At 42.5% G+C, this 27,576-nt stretch overlaps 1 protein-coding gene across 1 annotated transcript in view; it reads right to left on the bottom strand.

Moving 5' to 3' along the window:
• Nucleotides 1-1,325: 1,325 nt before the first annotated feature.
• Nucleotides 1,326-27,576, bottom strand: part of TPO (thyroid peroxidase) — a gene marked incomplete at both ends in the record, with an annotated part of 82,695 nt that continues 56,444 nt past the window's right edge. The window contains 5 exons of the mRNA XM_081943880.1: nt 1,326-1,530; nt 3,084-3,321; nt 6,188-6,358; nt 8,318-8,576; nt 25,542-26,054. Of these exons, the coding sequence (XP_081800006.1) occupies nt 1,326-1,530; nt 3,084-3,321; nt 6,188-6,358; nt 8,318-8,576; nt 25,542-26,054 (1,386 nt within the window). The remainder of the gene's footprint in view (nt 1,531-3,083; nt 3,322-6,187; nt 6,359-8,317; nt 8,577-25,541; nt 26,055-27,576) is intronic.

Genomic DNA, 27,576 nt, shown 5'->3' on the forward strand with positions numbered 1-27,576 from the left:
ATCTGACTCCTCATTTTACTGACCTCGGATGGATGGAAGGCTGAGTCAATCTTGAGTCTGGTAAGATTTGAACTGCCAAATTGCAGGCAGCCTGCAGTCAGCAGAAGTAGCCTGCAGTACTGCATTGTAACCCAGTGGTGGGACTCAATTTTTTTTTACTACTGGTTCTATCGGCATGGCTTGGTGGCTGTGGCTTGGTGGCTGTGGCAGGAGAAGGATACTATAAAATCTCCATTCCCTCCCCACTTCAGAGGAAGGATACTGCAAAATTCCCATTTCCTCCCGATCAGTTGGGATTCAGGAGGCAGAGAATAGATGGGGGTGGGGCCTGTCAGAGGTGGTATTTACTGGTTCTCGGAACTACTCAAAATTTCTGTTACTGGTTCTCCAGAAGTGGTCAAAACCTGCTGAATGCCTCCTCTGTTCTAACCACTGCACCACCACAGTTCCTGAAGCTGGTTGTCTGCATGAATATACATACAGTATGTTCTCCTTGCCAATATACTCAATCATTGAATTAATTGGATTTGATTCCATTGTATTGCCCCTGATTTCTTTAAATTTGGCAGGTATATAAATGCTGCATTGGCAAACTTTTGAGAGATTCAGCAACATAATTAAAAGGCAATTCTTGATTTTAATCTAATCCTGTTCCATGCCTATATGTGAAAGTAAGTTCAATTTGCTAGGTGTAATTTAGATTCTTAATAAGGAAAGCTTCACAAAAGGTTAATTCTGAGCCAGTAGCATTTGTAGGGTATCCACAGTGTCAGTGCGTGTACATTAAAAAGCGTGGCACTCTGATCAATAACACCACAGCTATTGACACTATTGTGAGCAATATTTCATGCATACTTTCATAATCCTTTCATGCAGTGGTGAAATTCAATTTTTTTTACTACAGGTTCTGTGGGCATGGCTTGGTGAGCATGATGTGGGTTGGTGGGCATGGCAGGGGAAGGATACTGCAAAATCTCCATTCCCACCCCACTGGGGCCAACCAAATTTGCAAGTTCTCCAAACTACTCAAAATTTCTGCTATTGGATCTCCAGAAACTGTCAGAACCAGCTGGATTTTGCCCCTCCTTTCATGCAATGCAAGAAGATCTACTTATAATTGGTGGCAGAAGAAATTAAGATATGTTGCTTCCAACCTTCAAAATATTCCATATTTTTTTTATTTGCAAATATCCCTAACTAAGGGGGCAATATTAAGGCAGCAATCCTGTCTTTTTTCACCTGGAACTATGCCCAGAAATGAAATAGAATGTATTTATTAATAAACACTCATAGATGAATCTATTATTAGTTTTCAAGTTACCTGGTCAAAGGACTTCATGCCAAGGTCCTAAATTAATGCTAGGTAGATTTTCACATGACACAAAATCTTCAGGAAATTTCCCAAGTAGAAAAGGGTCAGGGGTTGCTTCCGTCAAGCCTGTGTTATAACAAATAAGTCTGGATAAAGAATATTTTCCAAGCTCCTGCCTTTGAGCATCGGTAAAAATATTGATGTTCTCCCACCAAAATCTGCACGGAAGGAAGATCCCAATACAATTACAATCTATCAGTGTATATCCCGATTTCATAGAACTACATTTACTGATATTGAAATATGTATTAGGACATGGTTAGAAATGGATTAAAATTTGTGTAGAGAGTAGAGTATTACAAAATAGAATCTCATGAATGACTAAGGATTATACGTTGCATCAAAGGATATGGAATAAAAGTAATGTTATGGATTTAACGGTGTAGTAATAAGAATACAATTGAATGCAATTCTACATCACCATGTGGGGGAAATGCAACTTTGTTCAGGCACAAAAGACGCACAGCACTGAGCATGTCAGCGTTTGTCAAGTTTGCTCCAAAGATATTTTTCTACTGGAAACGATGTGCTTTCAGCGTGAACACCAAGAAGATGTTTGTACTATAATTGTTTGGCTTCCATCAAGAAACAATTCCCCAGTAAAGCAGGCTCCTGGTTCACATGGACAACATTACAGGTAGAATGGAACCTCAGGTCACGAACACTTCTGACCATGACCAAATCAGGTGCTGGCCAAAAAATCCCCAAAATGTTCGACTCTGGTTGTGAACACATGCTCAGGTGGCGATCAAACACAGCTGAGGTGATTTCCCCTGTCAGGCCATTTTTTATGTGCATGCAGTCAGTCTCACTTCCAGTCACAACCAAATTGGATTGTGATCAAAGTCCTGGATCAGATTACGGTCGTGACCGGAGGTTCCACTGTATATCTGTTTCTGACAGGCTTATCCACTGTAGATCTTTGCACCCCCCGCCCATCTTGTTCATGTCAGGGGTATCGTTTAAGGCACTTCCGGGTTGAAAAGATTAGCTAGTGACATCACCATTGCCTAGGGGCTGCCCATGGGGGCTCCTATCATGTCACCACCAAGGAGCTGGAGTGAATGATGGGAGCTCACCCCACCACACAGCAGCACTCGGGTCTTGAACGCAGACTTGCTTACCTCCAACCCATCGATCTTTGCACTGATATTTGAGTATCTGCAAAGAGATTCCTGGTGCTTATTGGCAGAGAATATTAGCTATGTAATGGGATATTGTGTCCTTGGGTTCTATTAGGTATCCTGAGTCCAATTCCTTAAGTCATGGAGGGTTTATTATTCCTCCTTGGCAGAAGCTGTAACTTCCAGTCGCTAACATAATTCATGATGGTGGTGTAATGATGATAGCAATGTGGTGATAGTAATAAGGAAGCAAGGAAGGAAGGGAAGGAGGGAGGAAGGAGGGAGGTGCGAGGAAGGAATGAAGGAGGAAGGAGGGGGAGGAAGTAGGGAAGGAAGGTAGAAGGGTGGGAGAGGGAGGGAAGGGGAGGAAGGAAGAGAGGCGGGAGGGAGGAAGCTAGGAGGGGAGGGAGGGACGAGGGAGAGAGGAGGAAGGGAGGAAGGAAGGAGGGAAGGAGGGGAAGGAAGGAAGGAAGGGCTTCACTGTGCTGAAGATCACCAAACCTATTGAGTCCAGTTATCTAAATGGCTCATCTTGTCTGTTCTGTAAAAGCAAGTATAATCCAATAGTGCAGGTACAATAAACTTACCTATCGCCATCTCTCAATGCTTTCATTTGCTTTCCAATGATACATGCAAACAAGGGACCTGTTCTGACATCAGGGTGAATATTTTCTACTATTCCCCCCAGCCAGACATCAATATTGTCGGGGCTTCTGTAGAGTTCCATAATTCTTTGGACAACGGTTTTATTCTCTATTGCTGTCATCAACTCCTGTTCGGTCCTTAGCCTTGGCAAGTCACAGAATTCTCGCCAGTCATTATAACCTGCAGATATTGCATAGACAATAAGATTCAAACACAGGTCTCTTTTCTAGATATACAAAAGTACTTTAACCATGTGAGCAGTGCATCAGTTCTAAAAGACATGAACCCCTGCCTCCATGAAACAATATTTTTTGTACCAAAAGCTTTCTGTCGAGTGAGAATCCTTGGGACTATATGGATACAACAGTGCCGTTTTCATGGCAATGCGATGCAAGTGATGTGGCCGTACCGTCATTCAATTTTCCTGTCAAGCCTACAGACTGATATATCCTCATGGCTCCCAATCCATGTGTAAACTGAGCTTAGAGCAACAGTGGACTTTTTCTAGTATTAAAAAAAAAAAACCTAGACAAAGTCATTGGCATAAAGAATGTATTTGTCATATTGGAATCCTATCTGCTTGTTCAAAAAATTACATTGGCTATGTGGCCCACCTATCCAATGTAATTTTAGGGCCAAGCATTGAGCAAGTTTGGATTGAAACTAGCCCAAGAATCAGAGAAAAAAAAAAGCTTTGAGAGGGGATTTGAGTTACAGCAGGTCTTGCCAGTTCAAATCCGCAACCCTATGCAAATGAAGCTGTGGGACAGTAAATATTTTGCCTAGTCTTCATCTTACATTGCACCAATACAACCTTCAGACTCCCTCTGATTCATCAGCATTGTGTATAGAGGCATTTTTTCTGCAAAATATGTTTGTGGAAATACTGACGGCTGTGGTGCAAAACTGTAACTGGATTTGTTAATAAGTCCCAGTCCAGCTTGGTCCTGCTTATCATAATGGCAAACCAATCACTAATTTGAGTTAGGGCTTTTCAGGAGTAAGGTGTCAAGCTCACTATTAACAGCTAATCTTCAGGGTCAGAGTATTACAGTAGCTATATTCTATTAATTAAAGCAGAAGAACTTGTATTGAGGTGAATTATATAAAACATTGGAAAGAGGATTGGAAATTGATGGTGACGGATTGAAAAACTAGAGCTCTGAAACCGTGAATGGAATGCTTCATCTGATATTAAAAGTTTTAGTTAAGTAGGAAAATGAATACTATATGAGAGAGAGAACTCTTCCAAGAGCAGATTAGGTCTGTATAGATTTTAGGACATAGTGTATTTTTTGGACTATAAAATGGACCAAGATTTTGAAGAGATAATTTTTTTTTAAAAAAAAGGTTTTTGCCCTCCTCGGCCCCCAGGAGCCCTCTGCAGGCCTCCCAAACCCTCTGCACAGCAAGTTTTTTTTGCAAAAAATGGAACATGCAGAGGGTGTGGGAGGCCTGCAGAGTGTTCCTGGGGGCCGAGGAGGGCAAAACACCCCCGTTTTGTGAAAAACGGGCCATTTTCACTCATTTTTGCCCTCCCCAGCCCCTAGGAGCACTCTGCAGGCCTCCCAAACCCTCTGCACAGCACGTTTTTTGTGAAAAATGGGGTGGGGTTTCAGGAGACCAAAAATGCTGTATTCACTGTATAAGATGCATCCAGATTTTCACCCTCTTTTTGGGGGGAAAAAGGTTCATCTTATACTTTGAAAAATACAGTTTGGTGCATTAGAACGTGTTGGAAAGGAAGAGTAGTACTTGTCTGCAGCTCTTTAAAGTAACCACACTTTTCATGTGTTCACACAGTTACTCTCTGCATCCACCAGGTAAGCTTTAAAGAGTTACAGTCACATGATATACTCGCATACCTTAATTTGGGGGGGGGGGGTGGAATTAAATTTGGAAAGTAAATACAGGTAGTCCTTGACCTACAACCACAATCAAACCCAACATTTCTGTTGTTCAGTGAGACATTTGTTAAGTGAGTTTTGCCCAAATTTATGACCTTTCCTGCCATAGGTGTTAAATGAAACATTGCAGTTGATAAGTTAGAAACCCAGTTGTTAAGTGAATCTGGTTTCCCCATTTGCTTGTCAAAAGGTTGCAAAAAGTGACCACATGACCCTGGGACACAGCAATGACCATAAATATGAACCACTTGATCCTGGGGATGCTACAAAGGTTGTAACTGTGAACAATGGTCATGAGTCACTTTTTTCAGTACCATTGTAACTTTGAATGGTCACTAAATGAACTGCTGTAAGTCGAGGACTACCTGTAATAGGAGTGAATAAAAATCATGCCTTGAAAATCTACTCCTGTGAACCTTGCTTACTCCTTCAATGTGCACAATATACATCATACTGCTAGAAACAATGGATGGAAACTAATGAAGAAGAGAAGCAATCTGGAATTAAAGAGAAACTTCCTAACAGAGAGGACAAATCACCAGTGGAACAGCTGGCCTCCAGAAATCATGGGTGCTCCATCACTGGATGTTTTAAAGAAGAGACTGGACAGTCACTTGTCTGTAATGGTATAGGTCTCCTGCTTGAGCAGGGGGGTGGACTAGAAGACCTCCAAGGTCCCTTCCAGCTCTATTCTGATTCTGGTGTAACTGCCTCAGCCAAGAACTGTAATCTTATGACGTCTTTGCAGCAGATCTATCAGTCACTCTACGGGGAAGTTGGATGGTAAACAAATGTTAAATCTTCCCCATTATGTCCTTTGATTATCTTCTTAATCAAAGAAGGCTGTTCCTCATGAACAGAGGCAGAGAAATGGTCATTTCTTGTACTTTTGGACCACGATTTCTCTGCTATCACTGGCTGCTGGTAGCAAGCATTGTAGCCCCACATACTTGATCCATCCCAAAGTTTGACCACTTCTGCGATAAAGCAAAACCATGAAACTCATTTTACCAACCCCCTCAGGAAAAGAATAGCTTTGAATGATCATAACCGATATTCAGGTCACAGAGGAAATACACATCCTGTTTCATTCTAATGTTGACATAGAACATATTTTTTTTAAAAGCACACCAATATACCTGGGAGCCCATGATCACGCCCCCGTTGTAAATCAAGGGATGATAAATCCAAGGAAGCATTGTTAGACAATACAAAGAGCTTCTTTGTTAATTCTTCATTCAGCAGTTGGTCCTGGACCTGAAGTTTTGCTGCAGTTGTTAGTGTTCCTCTTAGCAAGGGATCCAAACCACCTTCGACCACAAAAATAGGTAGCGTTTATAAGAAGCTAAGTTAGTGGGGATGAGAGCGTACATGTAAGATTTCATCAACTAGCCAAGAAAAATAACTTACCTGTCTTTACAACTATTTTTAAAAATATCATTAGGTCAGTTATACACATTTATGCATAATCTTTTTTTTATAAATTGTATGCTAAGCTCTTGATTTAACAGGATAAAGGGGGGAAAGGCTATGTGTTAAGACCAAAAGTTCACTCCATCCAAATGAATGTATAAAATGGCAATTGGGAATTTATGCCTGCGCAGAAGTGTGCAGTATATGGATAGACTTTGTCCCTTGCATTCAAAGTCTGCTAAGTTAAGTTCCATTAAGCTGAGAATGTAATAGAATAACAGAGTTGGGAGGGACCTTGGAGGTCTTCTAGTCCAACCCCCCCCTAGACAGGAAACCCTACACCACTTCAGACAAATGGTTATCCAACATCTTCTTAAAAACTTCCAGTGTTGGAGCATTCACAACTTCTGGAGGCAAGCTGTTCCACTGATTAATTGTTCTAACTGTCAGGAAATTTCTCCTCAGTTCTAAGTTGCTTCTCTCCTTGATTAGTTTACACCCATTGCTTCTGCCCTCATGTGCTTTGGAGAATAGCTTGACTCCCTCTTTGTAGCAGCCCCCGAGATATTGGAACATTGCTATCATGTCTCCCCTAGTCCTTCTTGTCATTAAAGTAGACATATCTAGTTCCTGCAATTGTTCTTCATATGTTTTAGTCTCCAGTCCCCTAATCATCTTTGTTGTTCTTCTCTGCACTCTTTCTAGAGTCTCCACATCTTTTTTACATCGTGGCGACCAGAACTGAATGCAGTATTCCAAGTGTGGCCTTACCAAGGCATTATAAAGTGGTATTAACACTTCACGTGATCTTGATTCTATCCCTCTGTTGATGCAGCCTAGAACTGCGTTGGCTTTTTTGGCAGCTGCTGCACACGTCTGGCTCCTATTTAAATGGTTGTCCATTAGGATTCCACGATCCCTCTCACAGTTAGTACTATTACTATATAAGGGATGGTGGAGGCACCTATCCCACAGCCTTATACCCAGTGATGGGATTCAGCCAGTTCGCACCACTTTGGGAGAACGGGTTGTTAACTTTCTGAGCAGTTTGGTGAACTGGTTGTTGGAAGAAATCATTAGGGCAGAGAACCGGTTGTTAAGTTATTTGAATCCCACCACTGTTTATGCCACCCTATATGAAGGGTCCTTGGTGCTCTCTGTTCTTGCAGACCTTTCATTACTAGCTAGCATCAACAGTGCTCACTAGTTACCTAGATTGAGTAATGAAACATCTGCAAGAAAACAAGCAAGCTCAGAGGGCATCAAGGACCCTTCATTTCAACTCTGAATTACAAACATTCTTCTTTATCGATCACTATATCTGCCTCTTCAGAAACAAGATATCCACAGTGAAGGCTTTCTGATGTTGCTGAGCTACTATCCACAAAACCTACACCATTACTGGTTGGGTTTGCTGGAAGACATCCAGCATCATCTGGAAGATTTTTTTTTTGTTTCCTATCCCTGCAATGTAAATTGGGATTTAGGTATTGATATCCTGTTTGTAAAAAAATTAGTCTAGACCTTTGGAATAAACAAAAAATTATTGAAATAAATCAGAAAGTATGAGCTTTGATTACATTTCATATACACCTCGCAGTATGTACACACATATCCTTATTCCACCCTGGATTGTAACCCATTTGACAAGCCAAATTTATTCAGAAAGCCAACATAAATGAAAAGGGTGCGTAATTAATTCTACCAGCTAGAAGCAGGAAACCAAAATGTGTCAGCTAATGATTCGGCAGTCAGAACAATGTTGGAATGAAAACAAAACCTTTTCTTTGAAAGGAAATTCAATTAGGAAGAATATTGTAGCGATATTAGTGGATGTAACTGCATGACAGAAGTACCTTCTTTAATGAGTCTCCAGGGAGTGAAAAAAGCCTCATGCAAATAAAGATTAGGAAGTGTTGGGTCTTCCTTATACCGTGGATCGAGCCTCTTCACCAGTGGATGAATTGCAGCGTGAGCAAAGCGAAAGGCTGCGGTCGAAAATATGTTGGTGACTGTGGGATTGATTGTGGGATCATAGCCTTGATATGGACCAATGTATTGTTCGAAAGCATCCAGACCAATGATCTTGGGAATGTAATCCCTCATGGTAATAATCTGAAGGAATAAATGAGAAGGAAAATAAGAAAACCCTGATAGTGTTTTAGGAAGGACAAACTATTATCAAGAAACGTTGGGCTGCTTTTACCCAACTCCCAACATTCCCCAAGAAAGTGACTCCTTGGACAATATCAGGCAGTAGAGATGATTTCATGGCAAGCAAGGCAGCTTTGAATTCCATTGGAAACTCTGGCTTTGAGCAACTGGCTTTCAAGTTTATGGCCACTCACCTGGTTTTTGATGAAAGGCTTCTTTCCTGAATGAAATTGTGGGCAGATTTTATGATAACGTGCTCACAAAATCCATCTGATAAGGCCGTTTACAATTATCCACAGAAAATTCATAGTCATCTAAAGCCTCATATTGGGTTATAGAAATTCTTTAGCACATGCTTTCATAATGCCACAGGTTTATTGATACGTACCAGGCCACCCCCCCAGATCTCATTGTGTGTGCTAGAAGTATGAAGAGACATCATTTTGGCTCAGCCTTTGAGAGAAATCAAGCACATTCTCTATGCAAGTATATGATGGCCTATCATGGTAATAAAGATTTGAGTGATTGATCTATGAAAGTTTCTCCTATGCTGTCAAGAAAACCTTGCATGCAGTCCTTAACTCACAACCATAACAGAACCTGCAATTGCAGTTGTAAGTCATTCCAGTCATTAAGCGGGTCATCACATTGCCACACCTGATTTTTACGACCAGGACGGATGTTTCTGTTGCACCAGCATGATGGTCCTATGATAATTCTGGCCCGGGAATGGGAAAACTCTTCAGATCTGCTACTTGTGTCTTTTCTTAATCCTTAGAAGGCATCAATCAAAGAAATGCTCCTGAACAACAAAGCAATCATGTGCTCCAAACGCTAAACCAATCATGTCCCGCTAAACACTCAATTTAGGAAGGCGTTTTTCAGTCCTGGAGCCAAGATCTAAGTCCATTGCTGATTAATCGAAGGGTTTTTCATTTCAGCAGCCTTAGCAAGGTGTTAATTCAGAATTAGAAACTCTGTAATCTATCTTCTGCCCATACCTGTTCTATTGATGGGGGAGAGATTAAGAAATCAATCTTGTTACAACAGTATACAATGCTGGCTCAGCAGAGGCCAAATTACCTTGCTGGAAGAGCCAACCTTTAAAAAAATTATATTATTGCTGCCTTTATATATTTCTCCTCTCTTCTCATTGCCCTGTGCGAACAGATCACTACAGTTGATAGGATCAACCACACAAGGCACAAAAAATATCCTACTTCCCAGTAGGACTTAGAATATTTCATCTTTGAAAGGCCCAGTAACAACAACTAGTATTTCTGTTTAACCTGTGCAATCTGGAGAAACAAGGACTTAATAACTTGTCAGGAAAACTCCAGTGGTTTTCTTTGTCAAACACAGACAGCTCATTATTGGACTAACCAACTGCTGCAATCCCTGATCAGTGTCCATGATGAAAAGGATTCGGAGTGGCTGCCGTGTAAAATATTTGGGGAATCTCAAGGTAACTAAGCTAATACATCCTTATGTATTTATGCATTTATTTAAAATAACCCTTCAAAGCATCTCCTGACAGGTTACACTTCTGAAAAAGAGAGTGTACTGTATTTAGAAAATAATCCCAGATGGCATGGTGGTGCAGTGGTCAAAATTCAGCAGGCTAATTTTGCTGACTGCCAACAGTTCGATTCTCACCAGCTCAAAGTTGACTCAGCCCTACATCCTTCCGAGGTCGGTAAAATGAGGACCCAGATTGTTGGGGGCAATATGCTGACTCGGCCTGTAAAGCACTGTGAAGCAATATATAAGTCTAGGTGCTATTGCTATTGTGAAGTGCCATTGCCATTAGCCAGGCCAACTGAAAGTCACGTAAGTCTGAGGCTTCCTTTTGCCCTTTTATCAAGCTTTTTAAAAATAAAAAGTTCAGAGAAGACATTTCTAGCTGGGCCTTGCTCTTGCAGCTAGTTTTGTCCCATTAGGGTTTCCACTCTCCGCTCTGCCATCTTTGAATGTGGCTCACATTGTTACACATTTGTAAACAACTCAGCGAGTTGCACTATGACATGGTATATAGCACTATGGGTTAGGGTTAGGGTTAGGATTAGGGTTAGGGTTAGGGTTGCACTATGACATGGTATATACATCTAAGTGCTATTGCTATAACGTCTCTATGAGACCTTCAGAATTGGAACAGCAAGTCTTTCAGCAAACAGGCCCATAAGCGTGATGTGGGTATCTCTTTAAATCAGGATGTTTTCAAAAATCCCATCTGGGCCAGACTGTTCAAACTGAGCTCAACTCTGCCTTACATTACTGCAAAAGAAAAAAAATAACAGCCAGTAGTCTTCATTCAGCCAGCCTTTCTGGCAAGGAATGGTTCGTATTGTACTTCAGAGACACCCAGTCTTATTCGAATAAATAAAAGCCTTTATTTTTGCAATACAAGGGTGACCTAAATTGACTGGAGCCCTCTGAAAGGAAAAGCAAAAAGGCAGAAGATATGGGAGGACTGCCGCAAGTGCTGAGCATCCGCTTCAGTGTGGCTGCCCTTGCAAATGCCTTGGAAAATGAAAAAGGTATTTGGAGAAGAGCAAATGGAAGGTTCTTTTGCCTTTTTCATTATATATGAATTAAATGAGAAACAGTGGAGCCAAGATTAGATCTTTAGCAGGCCGCCTTCCCAATGGAATGGGGAGAGAAGAGAAATGAGCATTTGAGTTTCTTGCAGAAATCACTAAATTGCAAAATGGCAGGATCAGGATAATGATCCAGCAAATGCCTAGATGCTATCTTCTACAGAATTCTACTGGGTATCGACTCTGGAACAAAAATGCTGGCAGGGTTTTTTATTTTAAAATTTTTGCACATGAGTTGGCTCATAAAAATGTCAATTTAAACATGCATTTGGGCCCTTCACTAAGCCACATGGTTGTTATGGCTAAATTCCTGTTCTATAATTTTGAATCCCTCAGGGAGACCTCATAGTTTATACTTGTTGCTTCAACTAGAAAAATTGGATATTCTAGATCAGGGGTCTCCAACCTTGGCAACTTTAAGACTTGTGGACTTCAACTCCCAGAGTTCTGGGCTCCCTGGTCTAGACCATCCATCACAACTAGGAAAAAGTATAAGATCTTCTTCTGCCTCAGTCTTATCAGTCTTATCCCTTCTAGACAGAGTAAAAGCAATATACTTGCCAAACATCTGTGGAGACCTTTACCTGAAGCTCTTGGCAGCTGCTGTGCTCTCTTATTAGCTTGAATGGCTACATGGTGAAGTTTTCCTCAATTAGAGGTCCAATCTTTTCTGACAGATACTTTTGGACAGAAAGAATAGCTTCTTCACTAGTCCTGAGTCAGAGTCCCTCAGTCAGCAACTATGGCCTTCTCCAATGAAGGAACTCCACCTTTAAGTCAACTCTCACAGCAAATCTAACCAGAATGACTAGGACAATTTTCTATCCCAAACAGACAGGAAAGAAACTTTGGGGCTCTTTAGTTGTTTCAGATGCTCACTTTGGTGTTAATCAGTTAGTAAATAGAAACAGCATATAGAAGAGGAAAAAAAACCCTGATAAATGAAATTGCGAATATATTGTGTTCTTACTGCCTTTTCAAGGTTGACCTGCCTCCTCCATTTCTTCCAAGTGTAGTTATGTCACTGCTATCTCTTCCCCTCCCCTCCCCTCCCCTCCCTTCCTCCTCCTCTCCTTGAAGTTATGATGATGCTGAAAATCAAGACTTATGGCTTGTTCTGGAAACTACAGGGATTGTAGCATCTTCGTGTAATGTGATTGCAATTTGGGCAACGGTTGCAACCTCCCATAGTCATAAGACCACAATTTGCAACCTTCATAGTTGAGTTCTGATAAGCAAAGAGAATGGAGAAGCCAGCAGGAAGTCACAAATCATGGTCATGTGATGGCATAATTAAGAGATGACTGCTCTAATTAGTAAGAGTTGCCAGTCCCTCTTGTAAGTGAGGACTACTTGCACTAAATCTATCAGAATCTGCTACCAAAGCACTGAGAATCAGCCAGCATATGTATGCCTTGAGTAAACAGTCATAACAAGAACAGGAGTGACTTCAGAAATAACCTTAAACTGCATGATACAATTTTTACCCTCTGCTTCTTAACTTTAGATTCTCCTAGTACAATGTCATTTCAACAGGATGGAAAGACGTGACCTTGAGAGACCTACATTCGTACTGTCTTTCTTCTTTAATTTCCCCAGTGATGTTATCTATGAATTCACTATGTTTTTATAATGAAGTATTCACAATGTTTTCCAAGCAGGGGGGAAAAATCATTTTCCTTACTCTGTCATCCCACAAAGCAGCTAAATCTGTTCTTGCAATTTGTATAAATATTCTGTATTATGATTCAAAAAAAGTTAGTATTTATTTCTCAGCTTCCCTCTTTGCGCTATTAGGATGCTATCCTTTCACTTACTTTCCTCCAAGTTGTAGGGGAATATAGTTGCAGGAGTTCAATAAGAAAGTGTCACATTCATAGTTGTTATTTTCAACTCTAGAAGCTGCTAGATGCTAGTTAAGTACCCATAGCACACTTATTATTTATTTATTTATTTTACTGTGCTTCTAGACCGCCCCCTCTCCCAAAAGGGACTCGGGGCGGTGTACAGTCCATGCAAAGAATATATCAAAATACAATAAATAGAAGAATTAAATATGTACAGTTAAATATGGAGGAGGTTAAAAATAGAATTAAAACAACTGTACAGTTAGCCAGTATATATAAATATAATTTTAAAACCCCTAACACACATACAAATTAAATTAAAAACAATACCCCTAAAATAACCAGTTAATAGTACGTTTACCAGGAGGAACAGATGTAATTATGCCAGGCCCGCTAATCGGAACAGGTGAGTCTTCAATTTTTGCCGGAAGGAGCGGAGGTCAGTAGTGGTTCTGATGTCGGGGGGGAGGTCATTCCAGAGGGTTGGGCCCATCACAGAGAAGGCCCTACTCCTTGGTGTCGCCCGCTGGCATTGCCTAGTGGACAGCACCAGGAGAAGCCCCGCCCTGTGTGAGCAAATTGGCCGCAGGGATGTATGTGGGAGGATGCGATCCCGCAAGTAACTAGGTCCTGTGCCATGGAGCGCTTTAAAGATGGTAATCAAGACCTTGAAACGTACCCGAAAAACCACAGGTAGCCAGTGCAGCTCACGCAGGAGAGGTGTTACGTGGGAGTACCTAGTACTCCCCATCACAGCCCGCGCGGCTGCGTTCTGAACTAACTGAAGTCTCCGGAAGCGTCCCAAGGGCAGCCCCATGTAGAGAGCATTGCATTAGTCCAGGCGGGACGTCACCAGCGCATGAGTGACCGTGCGTAGGGCATCCCGGTCCAGTAGGGGGCGCAATTGGCGCACCAGGCGAACCTGGTGGAACGCCCCCTTGCCACGGCTGCCCCATGGTCATGCATTGACAGCCGGGCATCAAGGAGGACGCCCAAATTGCGCGCACGTTCCACAGGGGGCAGTTGTTCGCCCCCTATGGCCAGCGATGGAATCAGCTGGCTGAACCGAGGTGCCGGTAGCCACAGCCACTCAGTCTTGGAGGGGTTGAGTTTGAGTCTGTTGTCCCCCATCCAGACCCCGACGGCTTCCAAACACCGGGACATCACTTCGACAGCCTCGTTGGGGTGGTTTGGGGTTGAAATGTACAGCTGAGTATCATCAGCGTACAGGTGGTACTCAACCCCAAAACCACGGATGATCTCGCCCAGCGGCTTCACATATGTGTTGAACAGGAGAGGCGAGAGGACAAGTGAGTGGCCTCAGGGTCGACCTCTGCCCCCCCGTCAACACACATTGCTTCCGGTCGGAGAGGTAGGAGCCGAACCACCGCAAAATGGTACCTCCGACTCCTATCCCCTCCAACCGGTGCAATAGGATACCATGGTCGATGGTATCAAAAGCCGCTGAGAGGTCTAATAGGACCAGGATAGAGGAACAACCTCTATCTCTGGCCCTCCAGAGATCATCAACCAACGCGACCAAGGCTGTCTCCGTGCTGTGCCCGGGTCGGAAGCCGGACTGGTGTGAGTCTAGATAATCGGATTCGTCAAGGTGTCGTGGAAACTGCTGCGCCACCACATTCTCAACAACCTTCGCTAGAAAGGGAAGGTTGGAGACTGGACGATAATTAGCTAGCTCCGATGGGTCAAGTGAAGGCCTCTTAAGTAAGGGCCTCACCACCGCCTCCTTCAAGGCGGTTGGTAAGGATCCCTCACCCAATGAGGCATTCACCAGGCCCAGAAGCCAGCCTCGGGTCACCTCCCAAGATGCCAGTACCAACCAGGAGGGACACGGGTCCATTGAACATGTGGTGGGTCGCAGCCGTCCACGCAACCTGTCCAAATCCTCGGGGGCAACAGAATCAAACTCCTCCCAGAATGGTCTCACAAGACTCACTGTTGGCGGCCCGTCCGGACAACTGAAGGGGGCCCACCCGCTCCGGATCTGAGCGACTTTGTCCTGCAGATATTCCCCAAACTCCTCTGCTCTGCCCTGCAAGGGCGCCCCCTGCGTCCTCTGTGATAAGAGGGAGCGGGTCACCCTAAACAGGGCGGCAGGGCGGTTATCCGCGGACGCAATAAGAGCGGCACAATATCTACGTTTGGCCGCTCTCAATGCCACAAGGTAGGTCCGTAAATAGGCTCTTACCTGTGTTCGATCAGATTCGGAGCGTGAGGACCTCCACCTGCTCTCTAGACGTGTCCTATGGCGCTTCATCACCCTCAACTCCTCGGTATACCAAGGAGCTCGGGTGGGTCGCTGCCGCAGGAGAGGTCGCAAAGGCGCAACCCGGCCTAAGGCCCCAGCCGCCGCCCTATTCCAGGCGGCCGCTAGGTCCTCCGACTGAGCGCGGGTCAGGGCTACAGGTAATGGCCCAAGCTCCGTCTGGAACCTATCCGGCTCCATCAGGTGCTTGGGGCGGTACCAGCTTGGACCGTCTGGTCCCGCCTCCTCGCGGTGGGGGGTAGCGCCAGGGAAGTCCAGCCGGAGACATGAGTGATCTGACCATGACAGGGGTGTAACAGCTATGTCCCCTATTCCCAGATCACTCGTCCACTGCTCAGATACAAAAACAAAGTCCAGTGTGTGGCCACCTTCGCATAACTTCAGTTATGGATCTATGATTTATGTTACCAACTCGATGTTGGTAGAGATGTAATAAGTGTCCCTGAAAATGACAAGAGTCTTTCTAAACTGTTTCTAATTTGCTAAAGATTGATCTCATTAACCTGCAATAACCAGATGATGAATAGTACTTTAACATTGGGCTTCTGGGGGGGAAAAATGGGTATACAAAAAAAAATGCAATTTCTTGGTCTTCTTGTTGCTTTGACTTGGGTGACTTGGCTTGGGTGATTTGGCTTTCCAAGCAGCCTCATCTCTAAGCAGTTTATAGCAAAAATAATGAAAGGGGCATGGGAGTAAAATCAAATACAACAATCAATTAAAAAGATTGGAAAGAGAAAAAGGAAAACCAAACTATTCCTCTGCCACATTCACACAGGGAAGGTTTAAAGAAGAAGTAGGTGTTTAACAGGCATCTGCAGGCAGAACAACTGGTTTCTCACAAGGGGAACCAAATTCCAGATAGCAGGGGCACAAGTAACTCTGAGATGGCCCCTATTGATTATGGCATTGCTGCAGAACTCACTCTGCTGAGGTTAATAATAACTGCCCAGGTCTGTAATTGGGCTGTCAGGTATCCTGATGTCAGTATTCATAAAGCAGCCAGTAGTGTTGGTTCAACACAGGTATAACAATGGAGGGTCCTTGGTGCTCTCGGACCTTGTTATCTTGCAGATATTTCATTATCCAAACTAGGTAACATCATTAGTGCTGGTAGGAAGCAGGGCTTGTTCTCTGTTTATATAAAGTGGCTTGCCCTGTCAGTGCTGGTGGGGATGGTCTTGGAAGTTCTTTAGTTGGGCTGTTTACTTTTAGCTTGTTTGGCACTTCCCTGATTGAGGCATTGTTTACTTCTTAATTTCTGTTTATCTGGATGCTGAGTGCTGATGGGCAGGTGTTTTGATCTTTTTTCCCCCTTTTTGGATGTTGGTTGTCTCTTTTAAAAGGTATGTAGATGTCGTTTATATCTATGTTCCTGTTGATGGCTTATTTGTCTGGGTGCCAGGCTTTTAGGAATTCCCTAGCATTTTTGGGCATGGCTTGATTTAGATCATCACAGTTTCCCAGTTGAAACTATGGTTAAGTTTCATAGGTTGTGAAATTAAGGAGATTTTCATGTCTTCTGACTGCTAGTTTTCCTTTGTTGGTCCAAGTATAACAAATGGCCAGATGGCCCACTCAATCTGGTTACCTAACTTTTTGTATTGCCTGCATTTTCCAATCCGAGAACAATAATAGCCTGACACAGAATGCATTCCAATAATTTAACTGTGAGGTTAGTAAGATGAGAACAAACATTTGATTTTCCCTGTCCAGGAAAGTATAAGATTGTTATTTATGTATTCATTCAATGTATATGGTTGCCCCTTGCCAAATGACTCTGGGCAGCTAGCAAGGATTTTAAAAAATCATAAGAATAGCAATAAAATAATAATAAAAGACACTGCATTATCAGCAATATACAACCTCAGGTATTTGCCACAATCTTATTACCTGGGTCAATTCCTGCAGGAAGAATCAGGTTTTCAGGACTTTTGTAAAGGCCAGTAGGGTTTTATCAATCAAAGTTAATAAAATATACTCTGAGACACAGTGGTTACCTGGGAAGAACCTAAAACTTTCTACTGCCTCTTTTTGGGATTGCTATCCCACTACAAAGTCTTTGTCTTGTTAAGATGGATGCCAAGGCCTACCTGGCTATACCTTTGTTTCAGGACATGAAGCTGCAAACCTGTCAATTCTGAAGCCAACAAAACAATTGACCTTACTACAGATCTAGGCTGTACCACTTCTAAACTTGATGTGGGGGATTCTGCTATGGAACTGGAGGCAAAGCCCTTCAGCATTTGAGAATGCTGGCAGCAATGGATGGAGAACGCCAGTAACTAAGCAAGGGACTGCTTGCAGAAGGGGGTCCTTCATAGGAATTGACTTTGCATGAAATCTTAGTGATTCCGTTTCAGTTCTGGGTGGGGAATAAAGGATGCTTGAATATTTCAGACCCTTTCAAGGGATGATCACACACAGACATATATTTATTATGGTTGTAGACCAGAAAGTCAGAGGAATGTCAACAACTTCTCTTGAAACTGTTTGGTGTGATTACTGCATGTTGTGCAATTGCAACAGCAATCAATTTCCCCTTGGAACTTGACTGCTTATTTGCTGGCTAAAGTTCTGACTCCCAAAATGATTCAGACACCACTACTGCCTAACCCTTTCCAAATGAAAAATTAAAGCCGGGTTAGGTGAAGAAAATGGACTTAATTCACAGCTTCTCAGGCAGGAGCAATCATACATAGATTTCCTGACTTGAGACAAACCTGCTTAATTTCTTCAAGACTCAAGTAAAAGGCTCACAATTTTGGGGTGGCCTCTTAGGGTACCTCCCCGCTTCCAGTTGAATTGTGCCAGGATTGCAGAGGTTTCACACTGAATTGCTTTGTTTCAGAACTGGATAAACACAGCCCTTGATTGCAAATGTGTGATGATGGGAGCCACATTCAAAGACAGCAGAGAGGGGGAGAGGAAAACCTACAGGCACAAAACTAGCTGCAAGAGCAAGAAATGTGTTCTCTGAACGTTTATTTTATTTTTAAAGAGCTTGGTAAATAGGGCAAAGGAAGCCTCAGACTTCTGTGACTCTCAGTTGGCCTGGCCGATGGCAATGGCACTTCACGAAAGCACATCAACGTATATACCACTTCATAGTGCTTTACAACCCTCTCTAAGTGGTTTACAGAGTCAACATATGGCCCACAATAATCTGGGTCCTGAGTCAGCTTCCGGTCCCCGAAGGCGATGGACGTTCGCGTCCGCTGCTCGTCTTCTCGGTGGGCTCCCTTTAAGCTTGGGGGGAGCACAGGGAGCCTTGGAGGGGCTCCCTGCCATAGGGCGGCTTTTTGGGGGGCCCTGGATCGGCGGCAGCAGCAGCAGGGGGGTGTCCAGCTTCACCCCAGGAGCCGGGGAGCATGGGGGGTGCGCAGTAGCGCACTTCGGCGAGCGGAGCCTGGAAGGAAACAACTAATCGGACGTTACAGCTGAAATGTGGTGAGGTGGGAAGCTTCCCTCAATCGACTTTTTAACTACTTAATCGATGAACAGCAGCCTTTCTTAAACTGTGCTTTCAACCTTTTGAAGTGTTAAGACTGGAGGGGGGGTTTCACCCCCCCTCGGAAAAGCGGCGATTGGAAAATCCCTCTCTCTCGGAAGAGAGAGAAAGTTAAAAGTTACTTTCTCTTTCTCTAAGCAATGGGAGGATGGTTTCTTGCTACAACTGCAAAGGAGGATTGCTGAGTTGATTCTTTTAAACTATTTTTTGGAAACTTTGGACATTGCTTTCTGATCTCCTGTGAAGGTGGAGCCAAGATGGCCAACTTCCTCCTTCTTCTTGCACTTATGAATGAAGTTTCCCTTTTGAAAGAATTTCTGGCTTTGTATTATATCACACCCTAGAGATCTCCAGGAGCCTCTCCTTGCACATATCCCCCTTGGATTTCGAACACTTGATTTATATCACCTGGCTTGGAGCTGTATAGAGACTAATGCTCTCCTCTGGACTTGTTTGCCTTATGACTTCTCCCAGTTGTGTCTTCCCACAGACGCCATTTCTTTGTGCAGACTTATAGCTATCTCTGAACTTAATATGGGTCCTAAAAAATTACCGCCTGGTAAGCCGTCTTCGGCCCCAACATCTTCTACGTCCAGCCTGGTCATCCAAAAGACACCACTGGCTTCATTTTTACAACCTAAAGCGACTGAAGAGAGCTCAAAGGAACTATCCGTTGAGCAAATGTTTCAAACTATTATAAAGGGACAGGATGAATTGAAAAAACAACTGGCAGATTTAACTGATGAGCTCAGAGAAATGCAACAACAAACAACACAAAATAAACAGAGAATAGGTGTGCTGGAGGAGGGTGCAACTGGGCTGAGGGAAGAGGTTAAGACAATCCAGAAGGGGAATGTAGAATTTGAAAATCATATGATAAAGGTGGAATTTGAGAGAATGTCATTTTTTCTTAGATTTCAAAACCTGCCAGAAACAGAGAATGAAGATATCAAGGAGATCATGACCACAATCTTAGCAGAATATATTAAAAGAGATAAACAACAGCTATGATGGGATATTGATTTGATCTATAGGATCAACTCAACATACGCTAGAACACACAACGTGCCAAGGGAAATACATGTTAAATTTCTTAGAAAGACCAAAAGAGATGAGCTCTTAGGAGCTCAAAGGGTGGGACCACTAAAATATAAAGACAAAGAAATAACCATTATTAAACAGATTCCAAAGAAAGTAAGAGATAAGAGGAAGAAATATTCCTCTTTAGCAAAGAAATTATATAATAATGGAATCTGGTTTAGATGGTTATTGCCAGAAGGAATGCTGATTTTCTGGGAGGGCAGTAGAATTAGAATCAACACAGTTGTGGAGGCGGAGGCCTTATTAAGAAACATAGTGCCCTCCTAGATGAAACAGGGGACAGTACACAAGATATGAAGGAGGGAGGGGCCCCAGCTCTGCCAGCAGACAGTGGGGAGGATGCAACACTCAGAAGACTCAGGTCACAAAAATGAGTTGAAACATTATTGCAATTGTTGTTATAATGTAATTCTTGGAAGTGATACAAAAGATGATTGAATATATTGATGATTGAATGTAAAAACAAAAAGCTGACAATGTTTATTCAAATTTTGATGTTTTCTTTTTCTTTTTTGTAAAAGTTGTGAGATTTGGGGGGACTTCTACCTTCTGCTTGATGTAGCTGTCAAAATTTTCTATACCTATTTACCCTTTTCCTCAAAACATTTGTAAAAACCAATAAAATTTTACAATAACAAAAATAATCTGGGTCCTCATTTTACTGATCTCAGAAGCTGAATCAACCTTGAGCCAGTCAGGATTGAACTCCTGACAGTGGAATGTAGAATTAGCCTGCAATACTCAATATTCAACCACTCCGCCACCATTGTTCTCACCAGGACAGAAGATAATTAAAGGAAGAAGACAACAGTTTCCCCACAGGCTGAATTGGGTTAGTTACTTTAAGATTCTGGCCAAAGCATGTATACGCCAACTGGATTAAATCGGTACCTTTGCAATGCATTACTTCCAAGCAGTGACGTGCAGTCAGGTGAGGCAAGTGAGGCAGAGCCTCATCTCTCATCATGAAAAGAAAAAAAAACATACGAAAGCTTGCTGTGAGGCTTTAGCAAGCTCAGCCTCTCAGGCGACAGCTGAGGCGAGGCTGAGCTAGCTGCTGATGACTCTGCTTAATTATTTTAAAAAGCCTCAAAAAAGCGCCTTCTACCTTCTCTCTCTCTCTCTCTCTGTGTCAAATGGCAAATCTGAGCAGCTGCTGCTGGGAGCCCGTCACACACGTTTGGGCAATGGGGGGGGGGTTCTCTTGCACGCCTTCAGAAAGCCCCTTTCTGAAGGCGTGCAAGAAAGCCCCCCCATTGCCTGAACATATGTGACGGGCTCCCAGCAGCGGCTGCTCGGATTTGCCATTTGCGAGAGAGAGAGAAAGAGAGAGAGAGAGAGAGAGAGAGAGAGAGAGAGAGAGAGAGAGAGAGAGAGAGAGAGAGGAGAGAGAGGGAGAGGTGTGTATCCCTCCTTCCTTCAGCCCAACACTCTTGCTGGCGCCAGTGAGAGTGTTGTGCTGAAGGAAGGAGGGATACTCTCTCTCTCTCTCTCTCTCTCTCTCTCAAAGTGGGCGAAAGAAATTGCTTTAGTCAGTGGGGTGTCGGGGGAGAGGAGAGAATGCCTGAGCTCTGCCACGGGCGAAAGAAAGTGCTTTCCCCTAGTGAGCTTTCCCCCGTGGTCCGGGCCAAGCTGCAAATGATCAATTGGCGGCTGCGGCTCAGATAGGGAGCTTCTTGGTGGGCTGGAAGGCAAAGGGAAAAAAAGTATTTTGCCATGCCGGGAAACATCATGGCAAAAGAAGCAGCTGGTGAGGTTGCCGGGAGAGAGCCCAGGAGGAAATGTGTGCGCAGAGGAGAGGAGAGGAATCTAAGGCGAAAACAGCACGTGGCTCTCCCCGACGAGCTTCCTCACCCCTCGCTGCTTTTCTCCGGTTGCTGCGTTTTGTTGGAAGATGCCCCCCCCCCCGTAAATCTGATTGTGATGACATCAGTGCCTCACCAGCCATAAACCTCACCGCACGTCACTGCTTCCAAGGAGTTCTCTCCTCTGTTCCTGTGGGCAGTAAATTAGCCTAATAGGATCCACGTGAGCAAATGCACAGAACAAGATTTACAGTAAGAAGCCTGCAAAAGTCTAAGACGTTTAATTTTTTTCTCAAGTTGGCGCCAAACCGCAAAAGGAGAGACAGGCAGGCTTTATGTTATAATTATCTGGCAGTAATTCCTTAATGTATCCCTGAAACTCTGACAGGACAAAATGGTTCTGCTCTCTTTGTGAATGGGCTAAATTAAATATGGTGGTGGGAAATATCAGGAAAGGGGATCTGCAAGTTCAGTTAGTCCTCAACTTACAACACTTCATTTAGTGACCGTTTGAAATTAAACTGGCACTAAAAAAATGACTTACAACCGCACTTGTGACCGGTGCAGCAGCTCCATGGTCACATGATCAAAATCAAGGCACCTGGCAATCGGTGTGCATTGACAATGGTTGCAGCATCCTGTGATCACCATTTACAGCTTTCCCAGCCAACTTCTGACAAGAAAAATCAATGGGGGAAGCCATATTCATTTAACGACTATGTAATTCATGTAACATCTGTAGTGATTTGCTTAACAGCCATGGCAAAAAAAGTTGTAAAATTGGGCACAATTCATTTGACAACTTAGTAGCAGAAATTTGGGTCCTAACCGTGGTCATAAGTTCATAAGAAGAGACTACCTGTGGCCTGATCCTCAGTGTGAAGATTCCTATAATCCCAGTGATATTTTTTAATATTATAACCACCATTTGGAATAGTTTCCTACAGCTTCTGTGTAGTATTCATCCTGGACATAAATTGTTTCAATGCCTACCCTCAAAACAACGCTATAGAGCACTACACACCAAGACAACTAGACACAAGAACAGTTTTTTCCCGAATGCCATCACTCTGCTAAACAAATAATTCCCTCACCACTGTCAACCTATTCACTAAGGCTGCATTACTATTATTATTATTATTATTATTATTATTATTATTATTATTATTATTATTATTATTATTATTATTATTATTCTCATCGTTCCTATCACCCATCTCCTCCCACTTATGACTTCAGGACTGTAACTTTGTTTCTTGTATCCTTATGATTTATATTGATATTGATTGTTTCCTGATTGCTTATTTGTACCCTATGACTATCATTAAGTGTTGTACCTTATGATTCTTGACGAATATATCTTGTCTTTTTATGTACACTGAGAGCATATGTACCAAAGACAAATTCCTTGTGTGTCCAATCACACTTTGCCAATAAAGAATTCTATTCTATTCTATTCTATTCTATTCTATTCTATTCTATTCTATTCTATTCTATTCTACTTAAAGTTGGTAGAACTACTATAATAAATGCTCAGTTTTCTGAGGGAAGCAAACTGATATCTTCCAGAACTTTTGATTTGTAACATAGCTTTCAAAAACCCCTTTAGTTCATATGTAAAACATATATTTCTTTATAACTCATATACTACTAGGGTGCTATAGAAAAATCCAGGACAGTACAAAATGATGTAAGCAGAATACAGTTTTAATCTGTAGCTGACTAAGCACATTACACAGGCAAATCAGAAACTTCAGAGGTAACCAGGATTGCAGATACCTGCATGCTAATAGTAGTAATTTAATTGTATTCTAACCCTGGCTGATACTCAATTAACCACATACAACAATGGAAGATGAGATGGGAAAACTGGCTAAGATTCAGCTCTGGACAAACTGTGGGATCTAAAAGATGAAGGTAAGAGGAAGAAAGTTTTGGTAAGATGCATGACCCCATCAAACCACGAATGAGTAGTTAGCTGTCTGGGAAATCAAAAGTGATCCACAAATTCCCACCATTGAAAGTGGAAAGGTGACATTCCTTGGTTGTAATTTTAATAAAGAGTCCGAACACTAAGCAAGCATGGATCTGTATTCTCAAATTTTGAGCTATTGAAAAGGGTGCCATCAGAAAAGAGCTGCCTCAAGAAGAGGATACAAGGGGCAAACTGACTGGGGAAGATCAGTTTTTATTTTCAACTTCAGTCTGTGGTTGGACCACCCATCTCAAAATGTCCGCAATAATAAACTTCTTAATAAAGAAGTCAAAATTTGTTCATCTCAACAAGGAAAGAACTGTTCAATCTGGGATTTGTCCGATGAAATCCAAAACTTATCTTAAATTCTTGAAAAGTCCTGAAGGACTTCTAAAATTTTATTATTTTCTCTGAAATCGGAGAAGGAATGAAGAAAGAAGGGCAAAAAAATGTCAAGAAAGGCTAGAAAGTAGAAGTGGTAATTAAGAACCAACCAATGAAGAGTAATATAAGGGGATTAAGCACCTGTTCGGCAGTTAATGAATGGAAGGAAGGAGAAAGGAAAATAATCAAAAATTGCTCAGACTTCGCAGAGAATCCAGTTTCACTTAGGAAATCTGAATGAATATTGAAATCTACAGTGATCACACAGGGAATGATCGGGGAAACACACATGATTCCTTCTGATAGCCTTGGGGAATGATAAAAACAGCTTGATATATTGAAATTCAAACAAAGATGACCTTGGTTGAGCAAGGCAAGGGAGAACACAAGCCCTCCCTTCAGTATCCAACTACACAGAATGAGTTAAAGCGAGTATAGGTTACTGCTGAAACACCTGTTAAGTGCTCTTGACTCTAAGGGAGAAAACAATATTTCAGATCAAAAATATATGACAATAAAGCACTTTGAGCAACAAATAAGTCTACTGAGTTCAATGGCAACTTACTTCGCATCAAGGCTGAATGCAGCTTATGTCTTCATAATTCTAATTCTACTTTTTCAAAAGTTTGATCTTAAATAAAGGTGACTGAAGCACAATGCAGCTTTGCTTGTGGCGGTGGGTGCTTACATTAAAAAAATGTAATGCAGGAAAAAGACATCTTGGAATTAAAGGAGGATTCTATTATTACCTTTTACCACTCTGCCTGTTATACTGGGCAGGTAGTCCTCGACTTACAACAGTTCATTTAGTGACCATTCAAAATTACAACGGCACTGAGGAAAGCAACTTATGACCGTTTTTCACACTTACAACCATTGCAGCATTCCCATGGTCACCTGATCAAAATTCAGATGCTTGGCAACTGGTTCATATTTATGACAGTTGCAGTATCCCAAGGTCATGAGATCAGCTTCTTTGACCTTTATTTATTTGTTTGTTTGTCAACAAGTACAAGGAAACAAGTATGAAAACACATGGAAAAATGGCACAAATAAATAGATATAAATAAGCAAAACATAGCCATCAACCCATAAAAAGAGTCCATATAAATGGGACAGGAGGACAGGGACGGTAGGCACGCTGGTGCGCTTATGCACGCCCCCTTCTGACAAGCAAAGTCAATAAGGGATCCAGATTCACTTAACTGCAGCGATCCACTTAACAACTGTGGCAAGGAAGGTTGCAAAATGGGGCAAAACTCTCTTAACCACTGTCTCGCTTAAAAACATAAATTTTGGGTCCCCATTAATCATAAGTTAGAGTAAATACCCTGGCAATCCACACAATTTCTCTCCATGAAATGGGCAGAAAGGAGAAATTGGGATCCGAAAGGAAGACATCGGCAAGCATTGACTGACCTGATGTAGGGCACCAATCATTTTGCGAGTCTCTTGATAGACCGTTTCGGAAGTCCAGTGAGGGTTCAGCTCCTTCAGGGCTTTGGCCAGGCGGTTGTGCTCTCGCAACCAGAGAGTGTGCAGAGCAGCCAAGGAAAGCACTTCACTGGACCTGGTATCTCCAGCCATGAAGCACTCAATCCTCTCTGCTTTGTCCTCCCTTGGGTCTTGGGTGCAAGGAGAAGGCACTTGGTCAACAAAAGGAAGATATTCGAGCCCTTTATCAGAATGCAGCAGGTTAATTCTAAGGAGGCCTTCTTCGCTGGTCAGATTCCTTAGCTTGCTTTCCGCAGCAGCTGTGCTGCCATAAACAGTAGAGGCATCCAGGAAGGAAGTAACTGTATTCATCTGTTGCCTTGGGTTTACCACCGATAGAGTTCCTAACGCTCCCTGATGACCAGTGGAGCATGAGGGCGTTGAACGATAAAAAGGGACGCAATCCATCCTTGTAGAGAGTGTATCATTGGAGAAGATCTGTGAATTAAATGAATTATTTTCATGAAAGAGCGTAGCCTTTTAAAAAATCACAGTGTGGATCAGATTTATTAAGTTATTTTAATTTAATTAATAAATTAAGTTAATTTATTAAATTAAAGGAGGTATAAAACCACACATATTAAGAGAAAGGTGTTTCCTACAGTAGGAAGACCTTCTTACAGTAGGCCTTCTCCAGTACAAATTTATAATCCTTGGTGCAACTTCGTTTTACAAATCACCTCCATTTTTAAACAGTGTTTTGTAGTAAGGCCCAGTGCATACACCAGGGATCAGCACGAGTGAAAGGCCTCTATTGAATAGCAATAGCATGTAGACTTATATACCGCTTCACAGGGCTTTTACAGCCCTCTCTAAGCGGTTTACAAAGTCAACATACTGCCCCCAACAATCTGGGCTCTCATTTAACCGATCTCAGAAGGCTGACCAACCGCACTCAATGTGTAGTTCTCAATGGAACTGCATCTACATGGAGGGAAGTATGCAGTGGAGTACCCCAAGGCTCTGTTTTAGGCCAAGTACTCTTCAACATCTTCATCAATGATTTGGATGAGGGAATAAATGGGGAACTCATCAAATTTGCAGATGACACCAAGCTGGCAGGAATAGCCAACACTCCAGAAGATAGGCTTAAGATACAGAAGGATCTTGACAAACTTGAACACTGGGCACTATCTAATAAAATGAAATTCAATGGTGAAAAGAGTAAGGTTCTACATTTAGGCAACAAAAATGGAATGCACAGGTACAGTATAGGTGATACCTTGCTCAGTAGTAGTAACTGTGAAAGGGATCTTGGAGTCCTAGTGGACAACCATTTAAATATGAGCCAGCAGTGTGCAGCAGCTGCCAAAAAAGCCAACACAGTTCTAGGCTGCATCAACAAAGGGATAGAATCAAGATCACGTGAAGTGTTAATACCACTTTATAATGCCTTGGTAAGGCCACACTTGGAATACTGCATTTAGTTCTGGTCGCCACGATGTAAAAAAGATGTGGAAACTCTAGAAAGAGTGCAGAGAAGAGCAACAAAGATGATTAGGGGACTGGAGACTAAAACATATGAAGAACGGTTGCAGGAACTGGGTATGTTTAGCTTAAGAGAAAGAAGGACTAGGGGAGACGTGATAGCATTGTTCCAATATCTCAGGGGTTGCCACAAAGAAGAGGGTGTCAAACTATTCTCCAAAGCACCTGAGGGTAGAACAAGAAGCAATGGGTGTAAACTAATCAAGGAGAGAAGCAACTTAGAACTGAAGAGAAATTTCCTGACAGTTAGAACAATTAATCAGTGGAACAGCTTGCCTCCAGAAGTTGTGAATGCCCCAACACTGGAAGTCTTTAAGAAGATGTTGGATAGCTATTTGTCTGAAACGGTATAGTATTTCCTGCCTAGGCAGGGGGTTGGACTAGAAGACCTCCAAGGTCCCTTCCAACTCTACTATTGTATTGTATTGTTGGAAGGATGAGTCAACCTTGAGCCTGAATGGACAGTGTCAGG

The sequence above is a fragment of the Natrix helvetica genome (assembly GCF_964273705.1).
Source record: "Natrix helvetica genome assembly, chromosome: 2".
Classification (NCBI taxonomy): Eukaryota; Metazoa; Chordata; class Lepidosauria; order Squamata; family Natricidae; genus Natrix; species Natrix helvetica.